Source organism: Rutilus rutilus, assembly GCF_951802725.1.
Source record: "Rutilus rutilus genome assembly, chromosome: 8".
NCBI classification, from domain to species: domain Eukaryota; kingdom Metazoa; phylum Chordata; class Actinopteri; order Cypriniformes; family Leuciscidae; genus Rutilus; species Rutilus rutilus.
This window is the reverse complement of record NC_140222.1, coordinates 18,771,823-18,797,660: the sequence shown is the minus strand read 5'-3', so window position 1 is coordinate 18,797,660 and position 25,838 is coordinate 18,771,823. Positions and strand designations below refer to the sequence as shown.

Sequence of the window (25,838 nt, the reverse complement as noted above, 5' to 3'; positions counted from 1 at the left end):
GAGATTTCAAAGTATTGATGACTGAATATGCAGAAATGGCATGAGACCTTCAATATGTTAGTATTATAAACTTATTTATCAATTCACCTAAGTGTCTCTACTTTAAAGTTTTCTTTCAGTCCATCAGAGAGCAGCTTCACTCCTAAATCCTGCAGATTATTATTGCTCAGGTCAAGATCCGTTAGACTGATGGAGCCTGAACTGAGAACTGAAGCCAGAGCTGAACAGCTTTCCTCAGTTAGATAACAATTACTGAGCCTGAAAAAAAGAATAATAATAAAGCATCAATGAAGACACATTATGAAACTTTTGCACATCACAATATTCCTGTGATTGCTGTGGTGTTGAGTGTAGCTGATAGTGAAATGTACTCACTTCAGTATCTTCAGCTCACACACATGACTCTTCAGTCCCTCACAGATCTCTTTGACTCCTGAGTCCAACACACGGCTGTTGTTCAGGTTAATCTCTTTCAGGATGGTTTTGGAGGAGAGAACAGTAGCTAGAACTGAACAGCTTTTCTCTGTCAGCTCACAATTATTCAGCCTAAACACAAACACAGCATTATTTATTATTTAGCACATATTCAACACACATCAGATTAACAGGTCTTCGTATCTGCTCACACATGTGACTGACAGTCTTTTATAATATATATAAACCAAACAGTTATACTGCATAAAATCATGTTTACTCACATTATTTTCTCCACTTTGCTATGAGTGTCCATCAAAAGAGCAGAGAGCTTCTCTCCATCCAGATCTCCTAGTGTATCTTCACTCAGATTCAGTTCTGTCAGTAATAATGGACTTTTACCCAGAACTTCAGTGAGATACTCACACGCTTCCTCTGCAGCAGGACATTTCAAAAATCTAAACAAAGCATATTATAATTTTATATAACATAATCTTAAAACTGAATGCCTTTTGCAGCCTCCTTCCTCTTTAACCCTCTGAGGTCGGCAAACGCGCCCCCGCGTTTTGTTGGATTTTCTTCACATTGTAGCACTTTAAACTTAAATTACTCCGTCATTTATGGTCATACAGAAAAAAAGAAATATAAAAAAAGAATCTGTGATATTTCTACTTTTGTATGTGTCCACTTACAATCAAATCAAAACATTGTGCTTTTGAAAAATAAAGAAAATAAACAGGGTGTGCGTTCTGCCTCTCCGTCGCGGTGAACTTTTTTTTCTTGAGCACGTCTATAAACTGAAACAAAACTCAGCGAATACTTGTCACACATTTATGAGCCATATACCTTTATAAACATTTAAGTGTGTACTTTTAAATGATCGGATTCAAACTGAAAACAAATATTCTCTGTTTAAGTAATTTGTATAAAACCAACAAGATGTCCAGTATCTCAAACGCTTGCTCATTAGTTTTAATTTGACCACGCCTACTCGCGCAAAAGATATTCACATGCAAATCTCCACATGGAGCGCGAACGCGCTCATTACCTCAAAAACAAAACACCAAAACACTTCATCAGTCTCTGCTTTTCGTCGAGTTTGAAAGACGTGAGTTTACATTGGCTTTACCCCAGAAGATGAACGCGATTTGAAGACAAGAAAGATAAGGTAAGAAATTCTTACATATTAGTTTGTTATTGTTGCATAAATTTCACATTGCAGTTGAACTGTTGCTAGATATATGGTGACTATTATCATATTTAGATCCGTGTTTACTGTTACTGTGTCTGTGGATATCTGGTCAAACGTAGATATGTATGGTAACCATAATGTTTTATATTTTTTTTTTTCAGGACCCAGATGCCACTGAGTCCTGCTGACTTCAACATTCACAGTACATGTCTCTGTACATGAACATGGTAAAGTGAAAATCAAACACCTTGGAAATGAAAGGTATGTACAATGTTTTTAGGAATGGCACAAAGGTCTCTTTCTTTGGATCATGTTGTGTTGTAAATAAATCCAAACAATCTAAAAGCCATTCTTTTTTAAATCTCCTCATTCTTTGTGGAAGGTTGGTCAGAATGATGGGCCCTGATAAGCTCCTAATAGGGCCATTAGGGTGTGTCTTTGTCTTTCTCAGGTGTAAAAAGCCTTACATATTAATGAGATGATCCGCCCCTTCGCATATTGCTTTTTCACACAAAACACGTCGTAAAAATTTCAAATCAATATATTGTCTTCTCTGAATGAGCAGTCAGGGTGATTTTCACATAGTTTTGGAGCAAATATTCTAGGCTACGCCATACAATTTTCAAAAGTCTTGTGAAGAAATAATCAGTATGGGTTTCATGACCTTATTTCAGTGAGAATTTTTTTTTGTATTTTCACAAACCACGCATAAATGTCATTATCTCAAAACTACAAACTTTTACACACATGCTGCTGATATATTATTGTAGCAGAGTTTGTGCTGAATACAGTGTAATCAGACTTTAGCCATGAAAATGTCACAAGTAACAGAAATAAGCACAAATGTCAGAGCATGTCAGAACACCTCCAGGGCCCAGAAAACAGCTCAGACCTCAGAGGGTTAATTGGCCCAGTTTATGTACATAGTCTGTGGTTAGTGTCTCAGTGCAAAGTTCTCATTTCGGTTCTTTTGGAGAATTTTTTTTAGATTCTAGCAACATATATATATATTAGGGCCGGGACTCAATTAAAAAAATTAATCGAATTAATTAGAGGCTTTGTAATTAATTAATCGAAATTAATCGCATTTTAATTGCATATAAATTAGGGCCGTCAATCAATTAAAAATAATTGTGTTGAACATGTTATTGAAATAATGTTCAAATGTTCAAAGGGTGAGCATGAAATAATCGTGCCTAGCAAATAATCAATACAATACAATTGAACATTATTAAATTATTGAACATTATTAAATTATACATTTGATATTAAACATTAAATTATAAACATTATTTACACTTGCTTTACAGGTTTTTAACATTACTTCGAAAATGCTGAAATTTAAAGTTTGAGATGTTTTTCATCTGTTTTAGAAAGTATTTTTAGACTTTTGTTTTTTCAGAATAAAACTTGTTTTACAATCCTGAGCATGTGTTATATTTTTATTAAATGTGTTTAATTAAGCCATTGCTGCAAGTAATTTGACAGTTAACAATATTTTTGTGTACAGTTAATCACAAATTCAGTCAGCATTGTCATGACTCATTATCCCATGATGAAAGGTAATACGGTGAAACAACGTCACGATATCAACGTTGATTCAATTTGCAAAACCGAAGCATAATTCATCATTGGTACAACAACGTCGACATACAATCTTTATTCACCCATATTGAAAGAAGAGACGGTGAAACAACGTCACGATTTCAACGTTGATTCGTTTTGCACAATCGAAACGTAATCCAACATTGATTCGACCTTGGTCCCTTACGTTCACCGGTGAATCAACGTTGAAATGCCGGCTGTTTTTTATAAGTAAATGTTCCAATCAATGATCCAGGCAGCGCCAGCGCGTTCTCGTCTCCCTCCTTCATTTTACAGTCGAATTGTGGCTAGAACGGCTCCAGGTTCAAAGGTCAATACGGAATGGATTAATCTGCGTTATTTTTTTTAACGCGTTATTTTTTCTCAGATTAATTAATCGAAATTAACGCGTTAATGTCACGGCCCTAATATATATATATATATTTTTTTTTTTATAACCAGAAGCTAACATTCACTGTGCTGTTCTCTATGAACATTCTGCTCTCATTCTATTAACAAGTTGTAATGCTGTATTTTGTATTTGTACTGTCGCGCTAACCCGGTGGCTGTCTTCCGTGTACCCGTCATTTCTTTCTCCTGCATGCCGCTGTGGTGAAGTATACGGTAACTCTGAAGTATTCGGTAACCCTGAGGACCCAATTAGTATGCCAGTAGTATGCCTGATCTAAATCTGTTCTCGCGATAACTTGTAGCTAACGTGAGCTGTTTTAGTGTTATTATGTGGTAGCTTTATGTAGAATGCTAAATCCCGCTGCTATATGCAAGGTAAGATTAAATTAAATTGTATATTGTATATGTAAATTGTGTATATTCTATAGCTAATATTTAAAATCTCAAGTTGCGTCAATAGCAGGAGAAAGACAGCGAAATTTAAAAATACTACTGTTAATGTGTCACGAAATGTAGTTTTAAGAGTTTTTCAGTCGATAATGTAGTTGTTTCAATCTCAAATATGTTGTTTGTTTATACAGATAGCGCCTATTTAAAAATTTGATCTGACGTTTTCGGAGATGTGAGATCGAAGGGATCACCGGGTGCTCAGCGCTCATGTATCCCGCTTGGAACAACCATACCTCGGCTGATGAGATGCTGAAGTCTGCCGCTGGTCTTGTGTATCGATCGTGTACGATCTTTGATATCATTAATCTATAATTTGTTCCCTGGCAAATCGTTTTGGCTGAGGGCAAAGTTTTAGTTTCATAATTTTATATAACGTTAAATTATTTAGGCTATTTATCTTTAACGTTGTAGCCTGCTGACTTATGTTTGACTGAATCGTTTTACTTCATTTATTTCTTGACTTGTATAGCTTCTTATACCTTTTAGGCTGCTTTTATAATGGCTATTATTGATCAATAAAACTGAAATTATAGGCTGCAACTAATGCAACCACACATACACACAAGTTCACACATAACTATGAAAACAATCTACAACATAGCGACACTTTATAGTTAACTTAATGAATTACTAACATAATGATAGCAGTAGCACCAAAACATACTTTGCAAGATTAAGCGCTGTTTTATATGGATTAACCATTTCATGCATAGTGGTCACTACAGTGGACAGCTATTAAAAAAACATTTGCTTAAATTTGCACGGGTTTTGATGGCATAGTTGCACATCAGCCTCTTTATTGGACCCGGGTGCATCATCCTATACATTGCAACCAAGTGGCAAGCCGTTGTGTTTCGATTTTTTTTTCCCCTCCAAACCAAGATGGTCAATGGTCAGTCAGAAATGCCAAGTTGCTCCGGAATATTCAACCATTCCTATCTTTCCTAGGAGACTCTTGTAGGTAAAAAAAAAATTGCAGCATCAAACAATATCTAATGAGTCATATCACAGTTAAAATTTTCAAGTTTTGATTTTAGATTGGGAGAAAAATCTGATCAATTATCTGTCCACTGTAGTGGACCTCATGCATCAATGGCTATATTTCAGCTACAATTCATACTTATACTGTGAATAGTGTTTTTGAAAATACTTAATCTGCAGTGACATTCATGTAAATAAATGTATTTGTATTATTAGAATGTAACGTGCTTACATAATGTATGTGATTTTATTGCATTTATTTACTCATAACATCAAAAAGTGATCTGATTATGTAATGGATGTTACTTGTAATGTATTACTTTGCTTGTAAATGAGTTATAAATGAGAAGAGTTGTAAATGAGAGAAAACTTCTTAATGAGTTTGTCTTAAAAGCCCTTAAAGTGATGAAAAAAAAAGAATGCAATAAATATTGTTTGCATTAAAGAAGAAATTGATTTACAAAACAAAAACACAACTAGCCCCTTTAACCTTTCAATCTTTTTTGTTTAATACTATGATAATTATTTTTCTTGTTTTATTTGTATTTCTTTTATGCACCTGTTCTGTATATTCTAATGCAAAAAGTAATGATATTGCCATTCCGGTTGTACATGACAAAAAAAAAAAAAAAAAAAACGTATTAGAGATAACGTTTTTCACCAATACAATATTTTTGCACACATCGAAAGGGCAATTTATAATATATATATATGTTACACAGGTTTTAAAAAACAAAACAATGTAACGCAATTCATCAATAAAATATTGTCATTTTAAAGACACTTGAAAATGACCAATGAGAATGTCTCATCACTTTTTTTTTTTAAATGCGGGACTATATATACGATTGCCATGTTTCACAGGTCCCTTTCGTCAGAAATTCTACAAAGTATCTCTGCGAAAATTTCATCTTTGGACATCTGTGCATCTCTCTGGACAGTTTCATCTCTGTGACCAAATATCTCTGGACAATTTCATCTCTGCGACCAATACATTTACCTTACTTAATTCAAAAATATAATTTAATTATCAATTTAAATTTACATTAATTATTGTGTTTTTTTTTTCTCATCATCCAACATTTCAGTAAGTATATCCATCACCCGGTGTATTTTAATAATGTTTAATTGTAGTTATATTTTAATAAAAACGAAATTATCGGCCTGTAATAATTTTTACCGTTATAGATACTTAAGACACAGTTCAACATTATTGCATGAGCATGCTTTTCTTTCGGAAAAAAAAAATATTTGCAATGTTATAGGCCTAATACAATTTGGACGAAAGTCTTTTTTGCCGAATGAACAATTAAAAATTAAAGGCCTCAGCTCGTGCAGGCACTTGCATAAATACATCAAAGCGAGTTTGAGCACCTTGGCACAGTTGCATTGAATATATTAATAGCTCGTGCTATCAAAGTTAACGCATGCGATTATTTTAGTCCAGTTTAACGCGATAAAAATAACGCAGCATTCGTTTTTTTTTTCTGTTATTCTTTAGCTAGCTTTACATTTAACATGCACTTAAAGCAAATGGTTTAAAAACATTTGAGCGCGAAAAGACACACACATGTCCTGACAGTCACGCGCACCATATGGTGCGCACTGCGCAGCAGTAATTGGCAGTCGGCAACTGCAGGTCTTAAAGGGACAGCACCCAATATAGTTGTCTCACACGAGGTCAATCAAATAACAATGGGAACAGAGAAAATTACTCACTGCTCCTAACTAAAGAACTTTTGTAGCTTTAATAAGGATTCATTTATATCTAATTTATAAATTATGCAGTGCAGAGTGTTTTACGTTTTATTCAATTTCTTTTTATTTCCCATATTTATCAAGACATCAGTAGCTGTATAATATCAGTGATACTGGCCTTCATTTATATATATATAAGTTATTAAACAAGTATTTAAAATATAATGTCTTTATTTAGTTATTTTATGTTTTTCTACATTAATCTGAAGATTAAATGTGAAATGATTAAATTATAAAATATAGTAAAAACGTATAGAGACTTGGGTAACACTTCATAATAACGTTCAGTTGTAGGTCATTAATAAGTGCTTAGTTAATGATGAACTAATCATTTACAAAACATGCATAAATGATTAGCATGTGATATACTAACATTTTATGTATGCTTTGTAAATTATTTTTTTTTTGAGTGATTAGTAAATGAGTAACTAATTATTTATGAAACATGACTATGCGTTCATAAATGATTAATAAGTAATATACTAACATTTTATGTATGTTTTGTACATTTCGTTACAAGTAATTTACAAATGATTAGTTAATGATTAACTAATCATTTATAAAATATGACTATGCGTTTCATAAATGTTCATTATGTTAAATTTTTCTGTATGTTTTGCTCACATCAGGTGCACAGTGGTTAAAGACTCCATGTGTTTCAGAGAAGACAGCTGTCTATACCCTCACCAGTCAGCACTTACACTGCAGTGCACACTACACTACACACGACACTACACACTACAGTGTTCAACACCTGTTATAGATGTGTAAACGCATGAATAAATCATTTACAACACTTTTTGCATCCCCTAATCTAAAGTGTAAAATATTCATTACTTGTAAATGTGTTACACTTACCTGTTACAAATGATACTTACCTGTTACAAATGATCTGTATGTGTATTCAAGCCATTTACAACACTTTCTGAACCCTCTAATTACTACATACATACAGAAAAAATAACATTATTTATTAAACATGTATGAAACGCATATTCATGTTTAGTAAATGATTAGTTAATCATTTACTAATCATTTGTAAATGACTTGTAACGGAATTTACAAAACATACATAAAATGTTAGTATATCACTTGCTAATAATTTATGAATGTTCTGTAAATGATTAGTTCATCATTAACTAACCACTTATAAATGACTTACATCTGAACGTTATTATACAGTGTTACTGAAACTTGAGTGTTTATGATTGTGATCAATCACGCTTAATCAGAAAAAAAGTGTATTTAATCGAGTTAATTTTTTGGATCGATTGACTGCACAATTAATACGTTTAATCAACCTTAATATCATTACTTTTGCTTTGCATTAAAGTTATGTTACAGTTTGCGCTGCATGCTGAGGTGAAGGAGTACCTGGAGCGTGGAGTTTACCAAGGGAACGCCGACACCGGACGGAAGAGAATTGTCAGGCGTTCTGCTAAGAAGTTCATTGTGCAGGGGAAGTAGAAAAATATCATTGCCTTTTAATGTGTTATGTATTATGTAATTTACAGTATCCGCTACGTTTGCTTATGATAAAACAACTAATTTTACGTAATATTTTCTTCAATAAATAACATGATTTACTGTGTGTTGCGTTCCCTCACATTACCTCTTTATGTCTCTAACACAGGTGGACATCTTTATTACAAGACTGCAGACGGATCAAACCGTCTAGTTGTCATGGATGAGCAACAGAAGGAACGAGTCCTTCGGGACTGTCATGACAGCCCAGCTACAGGTGGGCATCAGGGGAGAACAAGGACATGCAATAAGATTGCAAGCGCATACTACTGGCAAGGCATCTTTCCGGACGTCACGAAGTGGGTAAGATAATTGTAGACTCAAATTCTTGACCCACGAGATAGTTTCATACAGCCCCTCAAGTGTAAATAATTAACTCATTGGTACGTTATGTTGAGGCCACGACATATTATATTGAGGCCACAAGATCATATTATAATAAATACTTAATGGTGTTAAGTCGTGTCCTCAAAATCCTATGTTGAGTTTGAGACCCCTGATGTAGTTGTACAAAGTAATGTGTTTCTGTTGTTTGTAATGTTACAAACACCTACAATTTTTTTTTTAGATTGCCCAATGTCCACAGTGTCAGCGCACTGATACTATTAAAACAGTGGCCCCAGTGTTGCACCCTATCAAGGTCACTAAAGCCTGGACTGTAATAGGAATGGATTTGATGGGACCATTTCCAACCAGTCCTCAGGGGAACATTTATGTCCTCACAATGACTGACCTCTTCACCAAATGGGTTTTCGCCAAATCCCTGAAGTCTAAGACCGCAGTTGAGGTGGCTACAGGGGTCTTACAAGCATTTAATGCATATGGACTGGTTGAAAGAATAATCACAGACCAGGGGAGGGAGTTTGTGAACCAGGTTATTATTATTTAGTTAAGTATATATAGTTTATTTTATTATAAAATTTTTGGGCTATATGTTATAAGAATCTACCATGTCTTTGATACCTTTTTGATAACAGCTAAATGCGGACATATTTAAGGAATTGGGTGTGAAGCAGTGTGTCACGTCAGCTTACCACCCTCAGTCAAATGGACAGGATGAGAGGACAAATCAGACTATAAAGAGGTCATTGTCAAAGTACTGCAATGACATGCAGAATGACTGGGACGAAAAACTGGAGGATGTGGTGCATGCCATCAACACCTCAAAGCAGGTGATTGGAACTGCTTTAAAAAGAAATGATTAAATGCAATTGATTATGTAAAATGTAATTTGTTGAAACACTTTTTTTAGGGCTCTACAAAGTATACACCATTCTTTTTGATGTTTCACCGGCACCCAATCACGCCAGAGCTTCTAAACACAAAGGTAGTATCTGAGACAGATTGCTTTGTAGGAGAGGATCCGAATATTGTAATGCCCACAAGGATAGTAGAGGTGACAGCAGTACAGGCAAAGGTAATTGTCTGTAGTATGAACTATAATTAAGCAATAATTCACATTATTTAAGGTATTCTATTAAATCTGTTTATTATACATTATTTTCATAAGGTGCGGGGTCACATTGAAAAAGCACAGGGGAAGCAAAAGGCGGAGTTCGAGTCCCGGAAAAGAAAAAATGTGAAATCATTTCACATCCACGAAGGAGAGGAGGTACTCAAAGCAAACAAAAGAAAAGAGGGACGCAAAGGTGGACGTTTAGAGGGGAACTGGACAGGCCCTTTTGTGGTCGAAGACATTACCGAAAAAGGGGTTGCTACACTTGCAGACAAATCAGGCAACATTCTCCGCCAGAAAACCAATGTGTCCCAACTCAAACCATTCCTGCGGCGTGACATTAACCTGAATGGTGAGAAAGGCAGTACATTACAGTAGATGGGCCACTTTTTGAAGTAAATGTTTATGGCAAATGTAAAATATTACATATACAACCTTTTTCAGTGAATATTCATGATGACCATGATTCTTACTGCCTGAAGACAGACATGGCAGGAGGTGATGCATCACGCACAGGTATGCTTTATTTGATTTGCTTTTAAAAAAGTACAATTAGTAACTTTAACAAAGATTTGTGACTGATCCAAATGTGTTTACAGAAATTGAAAAAAAAAATCAGTTTTCAGTGGATCGCTTTCACATCTTGGAGCTAGAAGAGGTAAGATGTCAAATAAATGGAAGTCTGTTATATATTATATAATATTATATATGTAAGACAATTACAAAGCATTTTTTTTTTTTCTAGGAAATGTATATGCGCATTTTGAATGAGGAAACCGACAGAAAGCGGCCACTCATTCAGTTTCCGAGATGCCAGGCCACAGTTGAAGATTTCGAGACACTGTGTCCACAGAAAAAAAGTTTCCCATGGCTGAATGACGACGTTAGAATTTTAATTTGATAACATTTTTGAGACATATTTGTAATAGCTCTAATTAGTCCCGGTTTCCAGAAAACGTCCAAACAAAAAGCTGCAAAAGGGCCAAATTTCATCCCAAAATTTCACTGTATGCGAGTCTCTATTTGCCCCAATGGAATAAATGCTTTGTGGGATCTCCATATCTCAGCTCTGGAAGGCTCTAGAGCCTCCAATCATGCATTCATGTCTATGTCTCAGCACCCTCTAACAGAATCCAAGATTTCAAGAATATCCAAGAAACTTTATTTTTCGACCCAAAATATTACCTTATAGTTTTTTTGGGTTGAAAAATAAAGTTTCTCGGATATTCTCGAAACCGTGGATTCTGTTAGAGGGTAATGAGACATAGACATGAATGCATGATTGAAGAAATTTTGGGACTCAGGCAAGACCTCCATATGCGTCCAATGGCAGCTTATTTGTATGGGCGTTTGTACACGAACCTCCTATTTGTACTTCTTATATTATTCAACAACATTTCATTGAAATCTACTATTTCTTTTAGATTCTTGACACAAGGATTGCACAGCTCTGTAAAGCACATGGTGGAACTGCTTTACAGGTGCACACGTTCGTGCTCTGGTGGCGATCCTTCACTATCAAGAAACATGTGGATGACAGTCACATGTCTTGTCTGAAGGTAAATGAAAATCTATTAAATTAGAAATTTCAAGGGCAGGGGACACATTTACTTACTTACTTACTTAAAAATATTTTAAAGGACCTTGATGAGAATGACACAGTCCTTATTCCAAGAATTGTTGGTGGACAGAGCCCCGAAAAGGGAAACCACTTCATTTTGTGGGTATGTGTGTTTTTAAAAAAATACATTTTTACTCAACAGTTGTTACTTTGGTTAAAGCGGTTTCTGTTTATGTTGTAAAGGTCTTGGATGGTTTGCTGAATCGTATTCGAGTTTATGACCCCACTGGCAACTACAAGTCAATTTCTGCGATGGACCTGACTATACTATGGTATTATGTGCTTTATAAATGTCAAAATTGTTATCTTTATTTACCAATGTACATTTATTAATTATTTTTTTCTTTTGCACAAAAGCAATGCCTTCCGAAATACTTGGGACTTGGGAAAATGGACTGTTGAGTACCCAGAACAGTGGAGGCTGGCTGACTCTAACAACTGTGGGGTTTTGGTTTGTACAGTAAGTTAAATAAATGCTTTTATTTATTTATTTTATTTTATTTTTATCTACATTACTTTAACAACTGTGTTTATTGCATTAGATGGCAGAAATGGAGGTGAGGGACAAATGGACCTCTATGAAAAACGAGGTGATACAGGGAGACGATCTGTGGCATCTGAGAAGATATCACGCATCATCAATGGCAGCATATGCTGTTCAGCACATGACGTATAAAAGGTATGTGTAAAATGTGTGTCCTCATTCATACAAATCAACTTAAAAGTTTAATAAATCAAGTAGATCGATGATTTTGAAAATATAGGACAGTCGAGGAGGTGGAAAAAAAAGGAATTTGTTCTCTTGTCAGTGATACTGAAATTCAGGTACATATAAGACTTTACAAAATTTAAAATGGCTAGATATTGTTTGCTATACTAAATATTTTTTTCAGGAGTTGTTTCAAGGAATTGTGAAAGGCTCACTGAAACCCACGTGGAACAAATGGTGGCAAATGAAGACTGGGAACATGGCAAAACCTAAGAGCTTTCATCCAGCCTTGTCAGCACATGTTGAGGAACTTCTAGGACACATCGACAACATTGTGTTTGAGCAAAAGAAGGACAAAAAGCTTGAACATATCGACCTTTTAATGTGTGAACTGATTCCTGAGGTAAGCATTGATGAGAAACTGATGGCTGATATTTATATGTTTTGGTGAACTAACTCATTAAGTAATTTTTTTTTTTTTTAATCTTTTGTTGTACAGATCAGCCTTATAATACTGAGACGAACGGAAGGTTTCAGTCACTTTTGGGCTGATTTATCTTATCTTGTGGAGTGTGTCATTAAAATAGCCTTTTAATGTCACAACATCCCAGGTTCAACGGGCTAGCTGCGTCTGCTGCTGCGTTGCACCTTTGGGCTTGCATATCAAAGCAAAAACAGTGAGTGGTGTTTCACAGCACTAAAGACTGCAAGTGTTCAGTTGCACGTGACGTGTTGTTTGTGTGTTTTTGCAGAGTTCCCTCAAGTCAGTCCATCCATGACACCTCAGGTTCAACGGGTTAGCTGCGTCTGCTGCTGCGTTGCACCTTTGGGCTTGCATATCAAAGCAAAAACAGTGAGTGGTGTTTCACAGCACTAAAGACTGCAAGTGTTCAGTTGCACGTGACGTGTTGTTTGTGTGTTTTTGCAGAGTTCCTTCAAGTCAGTCCATCCATGACACCCCAGGTTCAACGGGTTAGCTGCGTCTGCTGCTGCGTTGCACCTTTGGGCTTGCATATCAAAGCAAAAACAGTGAGTGGTGTTTCACAGCACTAAAGACTGCAAGTGTTCAGTTGCACGTGACGTGTTGTTTGTGTGTTTTTGCAGAGTTCCTTCAAGTCAGTCCATCCATGACACCCCAGGTTCAACGGGTTAGCTGCGTCTGCTGCTGCGTTGCACCTTTGGGCTTGCATATCAAAGCAAAAACAGTGAGTGGTGTTTCACAGCACTAAAGACTGCAAGTGTTCAGTTGCACGTGACGTGTTGTTTGTGTGTTTTTGCAGAGTTCCCTCAAGTCAGTCCATCCATGACACCTCAGGTTCAACGGGTTAGCTGCGTCTGCTGCTGCGTTGCACCTTTGGGCTTGCATATCAAAGCAAAAACAGTGAGTGGTGTTTCACAGCACTAAAGACTGCAAGTGTTCAGTTGCACGTGACGTGTTGTTTGTGTGTTTTTGCAGAGTTCCTTCAAGTCAGTCCATCCATGACACCCCAGGTTCAACGGGTTAGCTGCGTCTGCTGCTGCGTTGCACCTTTGGGCTTGCATATCAAAGCAAAAACAGTGAGTGGTGTTTCACAGCACTAAAGACTGCAAGTGTTCAGTTGCACGTGACGTGTTGTTTGTGTGTTTTTGCAGAGTTCCTTCAAGTCAGTCCATCCATGACACCTCAGGTTCAACGGGTTAGCTGCGTCTGCTGCTGCGTTGCACCTTTGGGCTTGCATATCAAAGCAAAAACAGTGAGTGGTGTTTCACAGCACTAAAGACTGCAAGTGTTCAGTTGCACGTGACGTGTTGTTTGTGTGTTTTTGCAGAGTTCCCTCAAGTCAGTCCATCCATGACACCTCAGGTTCAACGGGCTAGCTGCGTCTGCTGCTGCGTTGCACCTTTGGGCTTGCATATCAAAGCAAAAACAGTGAGTGGTGTTTCACAGCACTAAAGACTGCAAGTGTTCAGTTGCACGTGACGTGTTGTTTGTGTGTTTTTGCAGAGTTCCTTCAAGTCAGTCCATCCATGACACCTCAGGTTCAACGGGTTAGCTGCGTCTGCTGCTGCGTTGCACCTTTGGGCTTGCATATCAAAGCAAAAACAGTGAGTGGTGTTTCACAGCACTAAAGACTGCAAGTGTTCAGTTGCACGTGACGTGTTGTTTGTGTGTTTTTGCAGAGTTCCTTCAAGTCAGTCCATCCATGACACCTCAGGTTCAACGGGCTAGCTGCGTCTGCTGCTGCGTTGCACCTTTGGGCTTGCATATCAAAGCAAAAACAGTGAGTGGTGTTTCACAGCACTAAAGACTGCAAGTGTTCAGTTGCACGTGACGTGTTGTTTGTGTGTTTTTGCAGAGTTCCTTCAAGTCAGTCCATCCATGACACCTCAGGTTCAACGGGCTAGCTGCGTCTGCTGCTGCGTTGCACCTTTGGGCTTGCATATCAAAGCAAAAACAGTGAGTGGTGTTTCACAGCACTAAAGACTGCAAGTGTTCAGTTGCACGTGACGTGTTGTTTGTGTGTTTTTGCAGAGTTCCCTCAAGTCAGTCCATCCATGACACCCCAGGTTCAACGGGTTAGCTGCGTCTGCTGCTGCGTTGCACCTTTGGGCTTGCATATCAAAGCAAAAACAGTGAGTGGTGTTTCACAGCACTAAAGACTGCAAGTGTTCAGTTGCACGTGACGTGTTGTTTGTGTGTTTTTGCAGAGTTCCCGTCTATTGCGATCTCAAAATTTCCGGCCAGTTGATAATTCCTAAAATATCAAAATCGACTGCTGGCGGTAGATCCTTCTCCTATTTAGCACCAAAACTCTGGAACAGTCTTCCTACCATTGTCCGGGAAGCAGACACACTCAGTCAGTTCAAAGCTAGACTAATAACACATCTCTTTGACCTAGCATTCACATAACACATTTTAGACTTCTATAATTCCATATTAGGCTGCATAGATTAGGCCAGCCGGAACCGGGAACACTTCCCATAAATCCTGATGTTCTCGTTCCATCATAAGAAGAATGGCGTCTACGTTAATATTAGTCTCTCTGCTTATACCGAGGTTTACCGCAGTCCGCCGGATCCAGGCCGTATCCAGATCAGATAAAGGACCTACGCCTGGACGCGACGACAACGCAGTGCTGAATTGTCAACCAGTCTCTCCGTTTCTGAAGTGAGGTGGACTCCGGCCGTATCCAGACTAGATGGTGGACCTGCACGTGGACCCAACCATGACGCATCCCTGAAGTGCCGACCTCATCGACACAACCAATCTGACCTCTGACCTGTAATGTTGCCTGGATCATAATCATACACTGTTCGCTGGTTGGCCAGAGGAGAACTGAGCGACTGAGCCTGGGTTCTCCCAAGGTTTTTTTCTCCATTCTGTCACTGATGGAGTTTTGGTTCCTTGCCACTGTTGCCTTGGCTTTGGCTTGCTTATTTGGGGACATTTAATATTCAACAATATTATTGATCTGTCTAATTTGGGTGGACAATGATGCAATTTTCTTCTAGAAACAAACTTTGTTGTATTATTTTCATTTTATCAATGTGAAGCTGCTTTGATACAATCTGTATTGTAAAAAGCGCTATATAAATAAAGGTGACTTGCCTAGACAACATGAATTTACTTGCAACTAAAGATTTGACTTTTCATACAGCAAAATACACTGCATCTATTTGTCTCATTAGCTCTCAAAAAACTTTAACCTTACAGTTCATTAAATATTTTAACACAGCTAACTCAACATTAATGGTTTTTAAATCTTCACAATCTATAGCCAGAGGACTATCACAAAAGTGTTTAGGAAAGTAAAGACATACTAGAGTATGTTTGATTAAAGCTGCTTTGTATTGTTGTGTATTTTAAAAAGCTCTATAAATGTCCTAAAACGATGTGCATTTTGCTTGTAGTTTTGTGTTAATAAAAATGTAATATATTACATCTCATAATTCAGTTTCAGAATTCATTATGTATTGTATTGTGTAATTTAATACAATTTTTATATAAGTTTTGATTCTCTAATTTAATTACATTAAATGTTATTGTGTTGTATGATGTTCTGTATTAAGAATTATTATGACATAAATCATATGCATTAGTACACAAATTACATGCTTGTAATAAAAAAAACATATTATGCCCTATTTCTTTAAAACAAATAATTTCGTCACAAAACATACTTTAACATGTTGTTTCTTTAAAATAAAGATTATTATATGAATTAAGGTGTTTGATTAATTACATTAAGATTGTGATTCCATAATTACATTATAGTGTTCTTTAGTCAAGGCTAGACAACCAATTAATATTTATGCCCACAAAACATAGCTAGCATTCAGTAATTTATTTAAATGTAATAGCAAAAATAGTAATATACACAAATAAATATTATTTTATGGCTCTTTTAATAAATAAAAGTGTACTTGTAACATATTGCGCTGATTATTGAGGATAAAAAATAATTACATAATTATAATTGCATTACGAATGGCTGTGAATACGGTAAGGCAGTATCAGTGCAGTTTAAGCTCATAGCACGATCATCGGATAACGTTAGCTGTATGCTATGCTATTATCTAAGCTAACTAAAAAACACACGAACAACGAGAAATGTTTAATTTCACAATCTATAGCTTCGGTTAAATACTAGTATATGAAACGTATCATTTAAAATACATTAAATACATTAATGACTCGTTAAAACGTAGTACAAACGTCTTCTATAATAAAATAATTTTGTATGATTTATAACCAGGCACTAAAGCGATTACCCATAAAACGTGCTTTGAACCAATCGGATTGCTTGGGTCCTCAGGGTTACCGAATACTTCAGAGTGACCGTAAAATTCACCACACCGCCTCCCCTGCGCGCGCTCTGCATGCCAGCCCGCACGTGACTGTGCGCGCGCTCTGGTGCAGGCTCAACCATAGATATCATATAAAGGCTAGATGTCTCGTCCGCGCTGCTGGCCAATGGAGCTCGACATCCGCACACGGCGGCCATCTTAAGACTCGCTCACTCATAACATGGTGCATGTACTTTTAAATAACCATAACTTGCTCAATTTTCTACCGATTTTCAAACGGTTTGGTTTGTTATAAACGTCAGAGATGTAGCTATTATACTGCATACATATGAATAATTATGTTCAAAATGTTTAAGCATTCAGAATTATAGCCACGTTAATAACGTTTGTAAGAAACCAAACCGTTTGTAAATCCGTCCAGATTTCAGCGAGATAAGAGGATTTGTGTGCGTGCTGCTCACTCACCTTAATTCACAGAGCCCTGTCCTAAGATGGCCGCCGGTGATGCCGGAAGTGACTCCGCCTTAAGACATCTAGCCTTTATATGATATCTATGGGCTCAACCAGGTAAATTGAATTGGGGAAATTCGCCTTTGGCTAAGCCACACCCTAGAATGTAGATTGACCAATCACAGCGCAGCCAAGAACGAGCTCCCACAGAGGTCCGACACTTTTTCACAGCGCTCCATTGACTTTAACACAGGCGTCTCATATTTTTGGTCTCGGCAGGCTATTACCGTCGTAGTTTTATCAAAAATATGGTTAAACGTTGTGCCTGGGGCATTTGTAACACAGATATGCGTTTCCCAGAGAGGTTGGAGGGGGGTGTCCGTTTTTTTCCCTTCCCAAAACCGAAGTCAAATCCTGACAAGTGTCGTCTTTGGATTAAACTGTGTGGACGTCCTCACAGTCAGCTAAACCCCTCAAGGATCAACAAGTACACTTTTGTGGTAAATTTTGCTTTTAACCTTACTGTGAAGTTAATTATACTAGTTAGACAGCTTTATGCTGTTTTAGGTTATGATTTCGGTTCTCTACCCTAATTAATGAAGAATCAAGGTGCTAGCAAGCAAGCTTAGCGATAGTTTAGTTATCACATAAGTCAGGATTGTATGTTTTGACTAGCGGCTGGATGTTAGCTAACTTTGTTATTCAAGATACAAACACCTAACGTTAATGTTACAGACACGCTGTTGTGGTAGTTTTTGTGGCAGCCACCGTGTTGCCCAGATGAAGTTGTCGGACGTAGCAACAGTAACTAAGGGGGGCGGGGCTTAGCCAAAGGTGAATTAGAAGCTAGCGTCTAGTTCAGTGTTTCAAATACGCGCATTAGTCATTTGACTGGAGGATGACGGACAAAAAGGTCGGCAGAGGCGCAAACTCATTCACTGTGAGGAATTGGGACTTTTTGATTATGACGGGCTATCGGTAAGCTCACGTGGATTCTTGTTTCACAGACTCTCGTTTAAATCCTTTGTCTGTTTGGTATTTAATGTGGTAAATGTGTTATTGTTACAGGTGATGTTTGAAAGTAATTATTACTGCATGGTTTAAAGAGATACTGATAAACTGAAAAGACCAAATGCTTAGATTGGTATAGTGTTAAGAAAAAGACCAAGCTGTGTTGCCTGTAAAAATGCATTTGACCTTTCCTGTGTTAGGAAAATACCTGTTTGTTTAAAATGTTTTTCTTTTCTTTTTTCTTTTATTTATTTAAAGGTTTTTCACCTGTTACATCTGATCCTGATCCTACTACATTGCTACATCAACTGATCAAAATAAATATTATTCTGAGTGAAATCCCAAGTCTGGTCCTTTTCAAGTGTGGGCACCTCACAGTTAGAGAACACTTGACATCTACAGTTTTACGTTCTTCCCTGGACAGCAGTAAAGGTTTGAAAACGATCCCTGCAACTATTGTCTTTGGGAGGCATTATCTGACTGCATACTCAATCAAATTTGAGATAAAGGGCAGAATATTCATAATAGACTAAAATAATTATTTGTGTTAGTTTTTAAAAGTTAACAGACATTAATCATTTATTTATTGAATAATTGTTGCGCTTCGGGCGACCCAAGTTTGAGTCCCGGCTCATGGACCTTTCCCGATCCCTAGTTTTCCTTAGTTGGTTTAATTAGTCATTTCATTTACCTGCATCTTCTTAATTAATTTGTTAGTTCCCTTTGTTTGGTCATGCTTATAAGCCTTCTGTTCTCCCTCAGTGTTTGTCGGTTAACGTTAGCGTGCTACTCCATTTATTCCCTGATTCCAGAATATTGTTATTAAAGTCTATCTCCTAGTACTGTATTATTCCTCATCTTCGATCTTGCCAAAATGTAATATCTCAATCTTATTAATTTTTTTATATATATCTCAATCTTATAAAAAATATATCTCAATCTTATTACATTTTTTTATATATATCTCAATCTTATAAAAAAAAAAATTATATATATATATATATATATATATATATTAAAATTATATTAAAATAGATTTATATATAAATCGCTTAAACAGTAAACAGACTTATTTTAGATTATAACTTCTTGATTCTTTAATCATAAGTATTTTTCACAAATAAAGAAATTGTTTGAGAAAAATTTATAAAATTTGTAGCCAACTAGGCAGCAAGTTTATGAGCACTGGGAATTATTATTATTATTATTATTATTATTTTTATTTATTTTTTTCAAATAAAGACATGGTAACATTTCATTTTGGGTGCACACAGTGAAAATTATGAATATGACATAGTGGGCACCTGAATATAGTGCAACATAGTTTGAAATCAAGGGTTTAAAGTTTGTCGATCGTGGGTCTCCAGTGAAGTTGAACTAATTCACACGGACTGTCCGTCATGCAGTGTTGTAGTCGAGTCACCAACTGTCGAGTCCGAGTCGAGTCTCGATTCCCCAGTGTTCGAGTCCGAGTCCAAGTCACCAAAGAAGAGTCCGAGTCGAGTCTCGAGTCCCCAGTGTTCAAGTCCGAGTCCAAGTCACCAAAGAAGAGTCTGAGTCGAGTCTCGAGTCCCCAGCGTTCGAGTCCGAGTCACGAAAGAAGAGTCTGAGTGGAGTCACCAGTGCACAGACAGCACTCTTTCGTGCCGTCACTCTTATTCAGATCTATCCATATGTCAGCTCTTCTCTTTCTCCCATGTTTAACATTTTATGAGACATGCATCAAGCGCATGCCAACTCATGTCCCGCCGGATAGATCAGCACATTACAATTCGAATCTGCGCATCTACCACAAACACACAACATCAGTCCCTCCCTAATTTTTATAACCTATTAAGTCAGAAACTTATCCAACGTCATTCATTTTATGAATGCTCAAGTTCGACTTCGATTTTATCCTCGAGTCCGAGTTCAAGTACGAGTCATCAGTCCGCGAGTCCAAGTCACGAGTCCAGAGAATAGAGTTTCGAGTCGGACTCGAGTCCAGAGAATAGGGATGAGTCCGAGTCCAGGACTCGAGTACTCCATCACTGCCGTCACGCACAGTAACACGTTCATGCAGGCTACAAATGCACACTTCAGAATATCTGACAGCTGGATTTGATTAAATATGTGAAATTAAATGTTTATTAGATATTCAAAAATCTGTTTAAATGATATAAATGGTATAAATTTGCTGAATGTTGACAGTAAATGAGAAAGTATTAAAGGTTGTATGAGCAATTTCAGGCCCAAAAAAGGCCCAAACATAAATGATCAGATTCATCTAATCTTTCCCAATGATCCGCTAGCTGCCCGCCCCATAAGCATGCCGTCAAAAAAACACGTCTCTGTAGGCAGCCTAGGCTCTGAGATCTGCACACAAAAACAATTGGTTTAACCACCACTCAAAACCAAAATAAATAGTGTTCCAACCAATCACCGACAGGGGTGGGTGTTGTGATGTTTTCACGTGCAGCCATGCACAGGCATTTACGAGCTATTACGAGGACATAAAAGATCGCAATCTCTACGATTCGCTTGAAAAGTAGATCATGGACGTCTTCAAGATCGATCACGATATAAAATCGCCAGATCACCCACCCCTATACCACGTACCGTGACAATGGAATAAGACAAAATAGTTATCATTTTAAAGGTTAGAAACTCAGCTTTTTAATGCATCTAAAAAATCTTAACAAATGGCGAGTAGTGCCTATAAAAGGGAGTGTAATGCTGGTCTGCACATCCAAGCTGCAAAAAAAAATTATAACAATATTGTTTAAAACTACTGCCTTGATCAAGGCAAAATAGGTGTCATTTGAAAGCTTAGAATCTGAACTTTACAATGAATTTAGCCATTTTAAATTTAACTCCTCAGAAATGCGGAGTAATTTTCTGATAAAAAAAAAAGTTTTTCATCATTTATAAAATACTTTTTTGAACTATGTACTGTAATATGTCAAAAACATCATACAGATCAGATAGTCATGTGTCATTTGAAAGGTCTCACGGAAATAAATGTATTTATTATTCAGAATGCACATTTTAAAGGGAAATAGATTTATAGGAGGAACATTTCAGCTGGCTGAAGATATAATGTAAACATCCTCAGTTAAGAAATGCATAAGTCTACTACACATGAACGTACTCCTATGCAGAAGGACCTTTATCCCACCGTATCAGTCACACCCATGCTTTCCTAAATTCTTTTTGTGTAGGGAAATCATGAAAATGAGGTAAGGGTGTCTTCCTTGTTTAGAATTAGAGCAGCCGCATGGCTGCAGTAACATCATCGAGAGGATTCAGGCATTAGTTTTGATTGCGTTCAATTTGTTGTGATGATACCAGAAGTAGCGATACACTGCTTCGCTTTCCAGAAACAGGAAGTGTGATAGCTGACTGGGTTATTTGAGATAGTCAGTTTATTTTTCAAAAACATTGATGCATCATATTCTAGAAGGTATTTTTTTCTATTCATATGTTCATAATTTCATAGACATGTTTTCATGTCTTTATTTGTCAACGTAAATTTTCTAAACAGTTTTAAAATAGTTTCATTATGACGCACTTTATAAATTTAAAACACTCACCTCGGTGTTAGTTTACAGTCTGTTTTTTGTGATACATCAAGGAGCTGCTTCACTCCTGATTGTCCAGGATCATTTCCTCTGAGATCCAGCTCTATCAGGTGTGAAAGGGTTGATGTCAGAGCTGAAGCCAGAGCTTTATAACCTTCTTCAGTGATGCTGCAGTCTGAAAGTCTGTAAAACAAAAATCAAGCGTAGCGTCAGTTCTGGCAGGTCACGTTAGTCAACTCGCATCAGCTGACTCTCAGCTGATCCACGCCTACCTATAGCAATACGACACCTATCACAGCATCCATAAGCTCCTTCAGTATTATGAACAGCTATCGTGTTTCTCAGGAGCTAATTACCCTCTTCCATCCCCAGCTCCTCCTCTCCAGTCAGGATTTGGCATTCTGATTCCCGTCTGAATCAGACCAAATTCTCAAATTATGTTGTACAGTAAAATCTTGAAATAATGATATCTGCTATACATTCATGTTGGCTTTGTTTACCCTAAAGGGGGGGGGGGGGGGTTATTGCTGTGCTCTCCCTGCTCTTATGCTAGGCTGCATGGATGCGCAGAGAGTTCTTGCCCAGGACAGAACCATACATACTCCGTTTGCAGTGCGTATGCGGTACAGGAGCAGCATGCACTATAGTGCTTTCACATATGCTGTGTTTGCAGTGTGCAACCGATCCACGGCTGTACCACAAACCAGTTACTCACTTTTTGTATTTCAAATCCAGAAGTTATCAGCAACTTTTATTTAAAAACAGTTTTGTCAGCATTGCTATTCTCTTTGTAGCCTACATAAACACTCTTTAATAGATATTCACGTTTAAACAATTTAAACAACGTATTATTCAATGTATTACTTCTATAGATTATATATTAAGTTGCTCAAGCAAGTGGTAAAATATTTAACCATGTAGGCTACTTCGCAAAAATTGCAAACATTTTAAATTAAAACTTAAAATTGACAAAAACAGCAGACTCATACCTTTTCTTTTGCATAATTTTAATCTTTATACAATAAATCTAGCATGTCAAAGAACTTGTTTTTCCACCTCCACGAAAACGAATGATTGTCGTTCATGTCGCCTTGTTGAGGTAAATTGTAGTTTTCCTTGCTTTACCCTGGTCATAAAGTAAAAAGATGACTGTGAAAAATAGTATTAGGTGATTCAATTAAATGCATTTATGGTGAGATTACTACATTTTATTTAATTAAATGCATTTATGATGAAATTACTACATTTTCATGACAATCTGTGTTCATTTTGACCACGAACCATGCAATGTCATTTTAATTCAGCGTGTGCAGCACAGCAAAAATAGACTTGATGCGGAAACGATCGCTGCACTGCTGTATACGCACCGCAACTGGAACGGATCGCCGGACCGCAACCTCGTCCAGTGTGAAAGCTCTAGCCTGTTAACATGGGTACGGAAAAAAATAGCACCGCAAACGGAGTATGTCATGTGTGAAACGGGTGTAACTGTATGCTAATTGTCAATCGTATTTGACGATAGTGGTCCTGACAGAAATAAGTCGTTAATTCTTTGTTTGGACAGAGATTAGATGCAGGCTTATAAATGCATTCTGACAAACTACTTGGAGCTCCTAAACCACATTTACACAATTTATTTATGATATTTAAAATCAGTGACATGAAAAGTCAAATGGTCCAAATAGTGAAACTGAGGAGTAAAACAGAAATTTAAGCCAGTTTAATTTTCAGTTATTCTGATAAAAGGAGCATTTACAAATGCATATTAACATTCAGAAATGTTGATAAATAAAAATACACACTTGAGTTTCTCCAATCTGCATTGTGCATTTTTCAGCAGAGGACAGATCTTCATTATTCCAGAGTTTCCAAGTTTATTCCCACTCAGATCCAGCTCAATCAGGTTTGAAGGGTTTGAATTAAACGCTGAAGTCAGAGCAGCACAACCTTCTTCTGTAATACTGTTATTATTCAACCTGAAGAGAAAGAAAACAAAGACAGGAAACATTCTTCAGTGTGTTTCAGCCACAAAAACTAGGATAACAGAGAGAGATACATCTAAGATGGTTAATTTAACCATATTTGATTAGAATCTGAAATGGATTAGATACTTTGCAGAGAATAGAACAATATAAAATACTCACATCAGTTTGTTGAGTTTACAGTGTTTATCCTGCAGTAGAGCAGCGAGCTGATTCACTCTTGTGTCTCCTAGTTTACGTTTGCTCAGATTCAGCTTTCTCAGGAGTAATGGGTTTTTACCCACAATTCCTCTAACATACTGACAGGCTTCATCTGCAGCAGGACCCAACATCCTGCAGAAAGGTAAGATGAATTAACTTTGCATAATGAAAAACAGCATCTGATTTTGATAGAAAAATGTGTAAGATATTTTATCTAGAATTTATTTTGATCCAACAGACAGTATTATTTAAATAATATGTTTGTAAACAATTCACCTGTATTTAATTTTTGTATTATTTCATCGCGTCTCACCTTAGTGTCTTCAGTTGACAGTCTGGATCCTGTAGTAAATTACTGAGCTTCTTCACTCCTGATTGTCCAGGATCATTTCCTCTGAGATCCAGCTCTATCAGATGTGACGGGTTTGATCTCAGAGCTGAAGCCAGAGCTTTATAACCTTCTTCTGTGATACTGCAGTCTGAAAGTCTAAATAATAAAACTGTAATCAATTACTCAATTATTTCAATATTTCATTATCAGCCTTACACCATTAAGACATTTATAATGTGCAGCACCTCAAAAAGATCAATATGTTTTTCAATAGCTATATAAAAAAATGTATGCATGTTGTGCACCAATGCATTCACTGCTGACTACAGTACCTCCAAAATATTATGTTTACCAACATTTTAACCTTTTTTTAGAGGCCAACTTTAGGCTTCAACTTTGATTCATGTTTACATGAACTGAATTCAGACCTGAGTATCTGCAGTGTACACTGTGAATTTCCCAGTAGAGTGGAGACTTGTGTTACTCCAGAGTCTCCTATTTTATTCTCACTCAGATCCAGCTCGATCAGGTTTGAAGGGTTTGAGTTAAAAGCAGACGCCAGAGCAGCACAACCTTCTTCAGTAATACAGGTGTGATTTAACCTGTAGAAAGAATGTGAAAAATATAGCTTCATGCAGCAATTAACTGGGTTCAAGCACTTTAAGGCCTTTAAGTAAATACGTAAAAAGGTATTATGTTTTATTTAGCAAACATGTAACCACCTAGATCATAGATGGAAACTACCATATACAGCCAAAACAGGCAATTTACTAAGGATATATATGTGAAGCCAAGTCAATAAAGGACGCTGCTGAGGGTATCTGCCGAAGGTCCGTTTTGCCTTTAAATAGGCCACTTCCTATAAGTGGAATGGGCTGCAGTGCCTGAAATGTTTGGTGTGCAATTGGTTGTTGGTTGCTGGAAGAACAAGCTCTGGTAGGAATATTTTAATAGATGTTATAGTTTTGAGCAGAGTGTTTTTAGAGCTCGTTTATAATGTTTTGGGAACATTTTGATGTGTTGGCCAAAAGCCGGCGACTGTAGTGAAAATGACTCTGATGCAAACAGTGCAGGATAATGTCAGCTGTGCATAATCATTTGGTTGCCTTTTTCTCTTTAGTTTATATTTAGATGTGTTCTTTAAATGCCTTAATGCTGATTAAGTTTGGGTGGATGAGCAGTGGATGCTGAATCATCAGTACAGTATATTGCACACGAGTGTTTACGATGTGTTAAAGTAGATTATGTTAATGTATGAAATGATTAGTAGCAATCTTTTTGTATATATCATGACAAATTACTCTTTTGTAGAGAATTGTGCTTTAAATACCCTCACACTGGTTATGTTGAGCTGGATGAGTGGTGTATACTGAATGATCATTACAGCCTACTGCATGTGAGTGTTTACGATTTGT

At 36.9% G+C, this 25,838-nt stretch overlaps 1 protein-coding gene across 9 annotated transcripts in view; it reads right to left on the bottom strand.

Moving 5' to 3' along the window:
• Window positions 1–25,838, bottom strand: part of LOC311295879 (uncharacterized protein) — a 166,563-nt gene that overhangs the window by 108,812 nt on the left and 31,913 nt on the right. For 8 of the 9 annotated variants that reach the window (XM_084417414.1, XM_084417419.1, XM_084417418.1 and 5 more), the window contains exons 15-22: window positions 24,852–25,025; window positions 24,406–24,579; window positions 24,054–24,224; window positions 23,712–23,885; window positions 21,922–22,092; window positions 699–872; window positions 376–546; window positions 88–258 (exon numbers count right to left, since the gene is read on the bottom strand). In XM_084417414.1, coding sequence (XP_084273540.1) covers window positions 88–258; window positions 376–546; window positions 699–872; window positions 21,922–22,092; window positions 23,712–23,885; window positions 24,054–24,224; window positions 24,406–24,579; window positions 24,852–25,025 — 1,380 coding nt within the window. The remainder of the gene's footprint in view (window positions 1–87; window positions 259–375; window positions 547–698; window positions 873–21,921; window positions 22,093–23,711; window positions 23,886–24,053; window positions 24,225–24,405; window positions 24,580–24,851; window positions 25,026–25,838) is intronic. The other variant, XM_084417421.1, reaches the window with a different exon arrangement.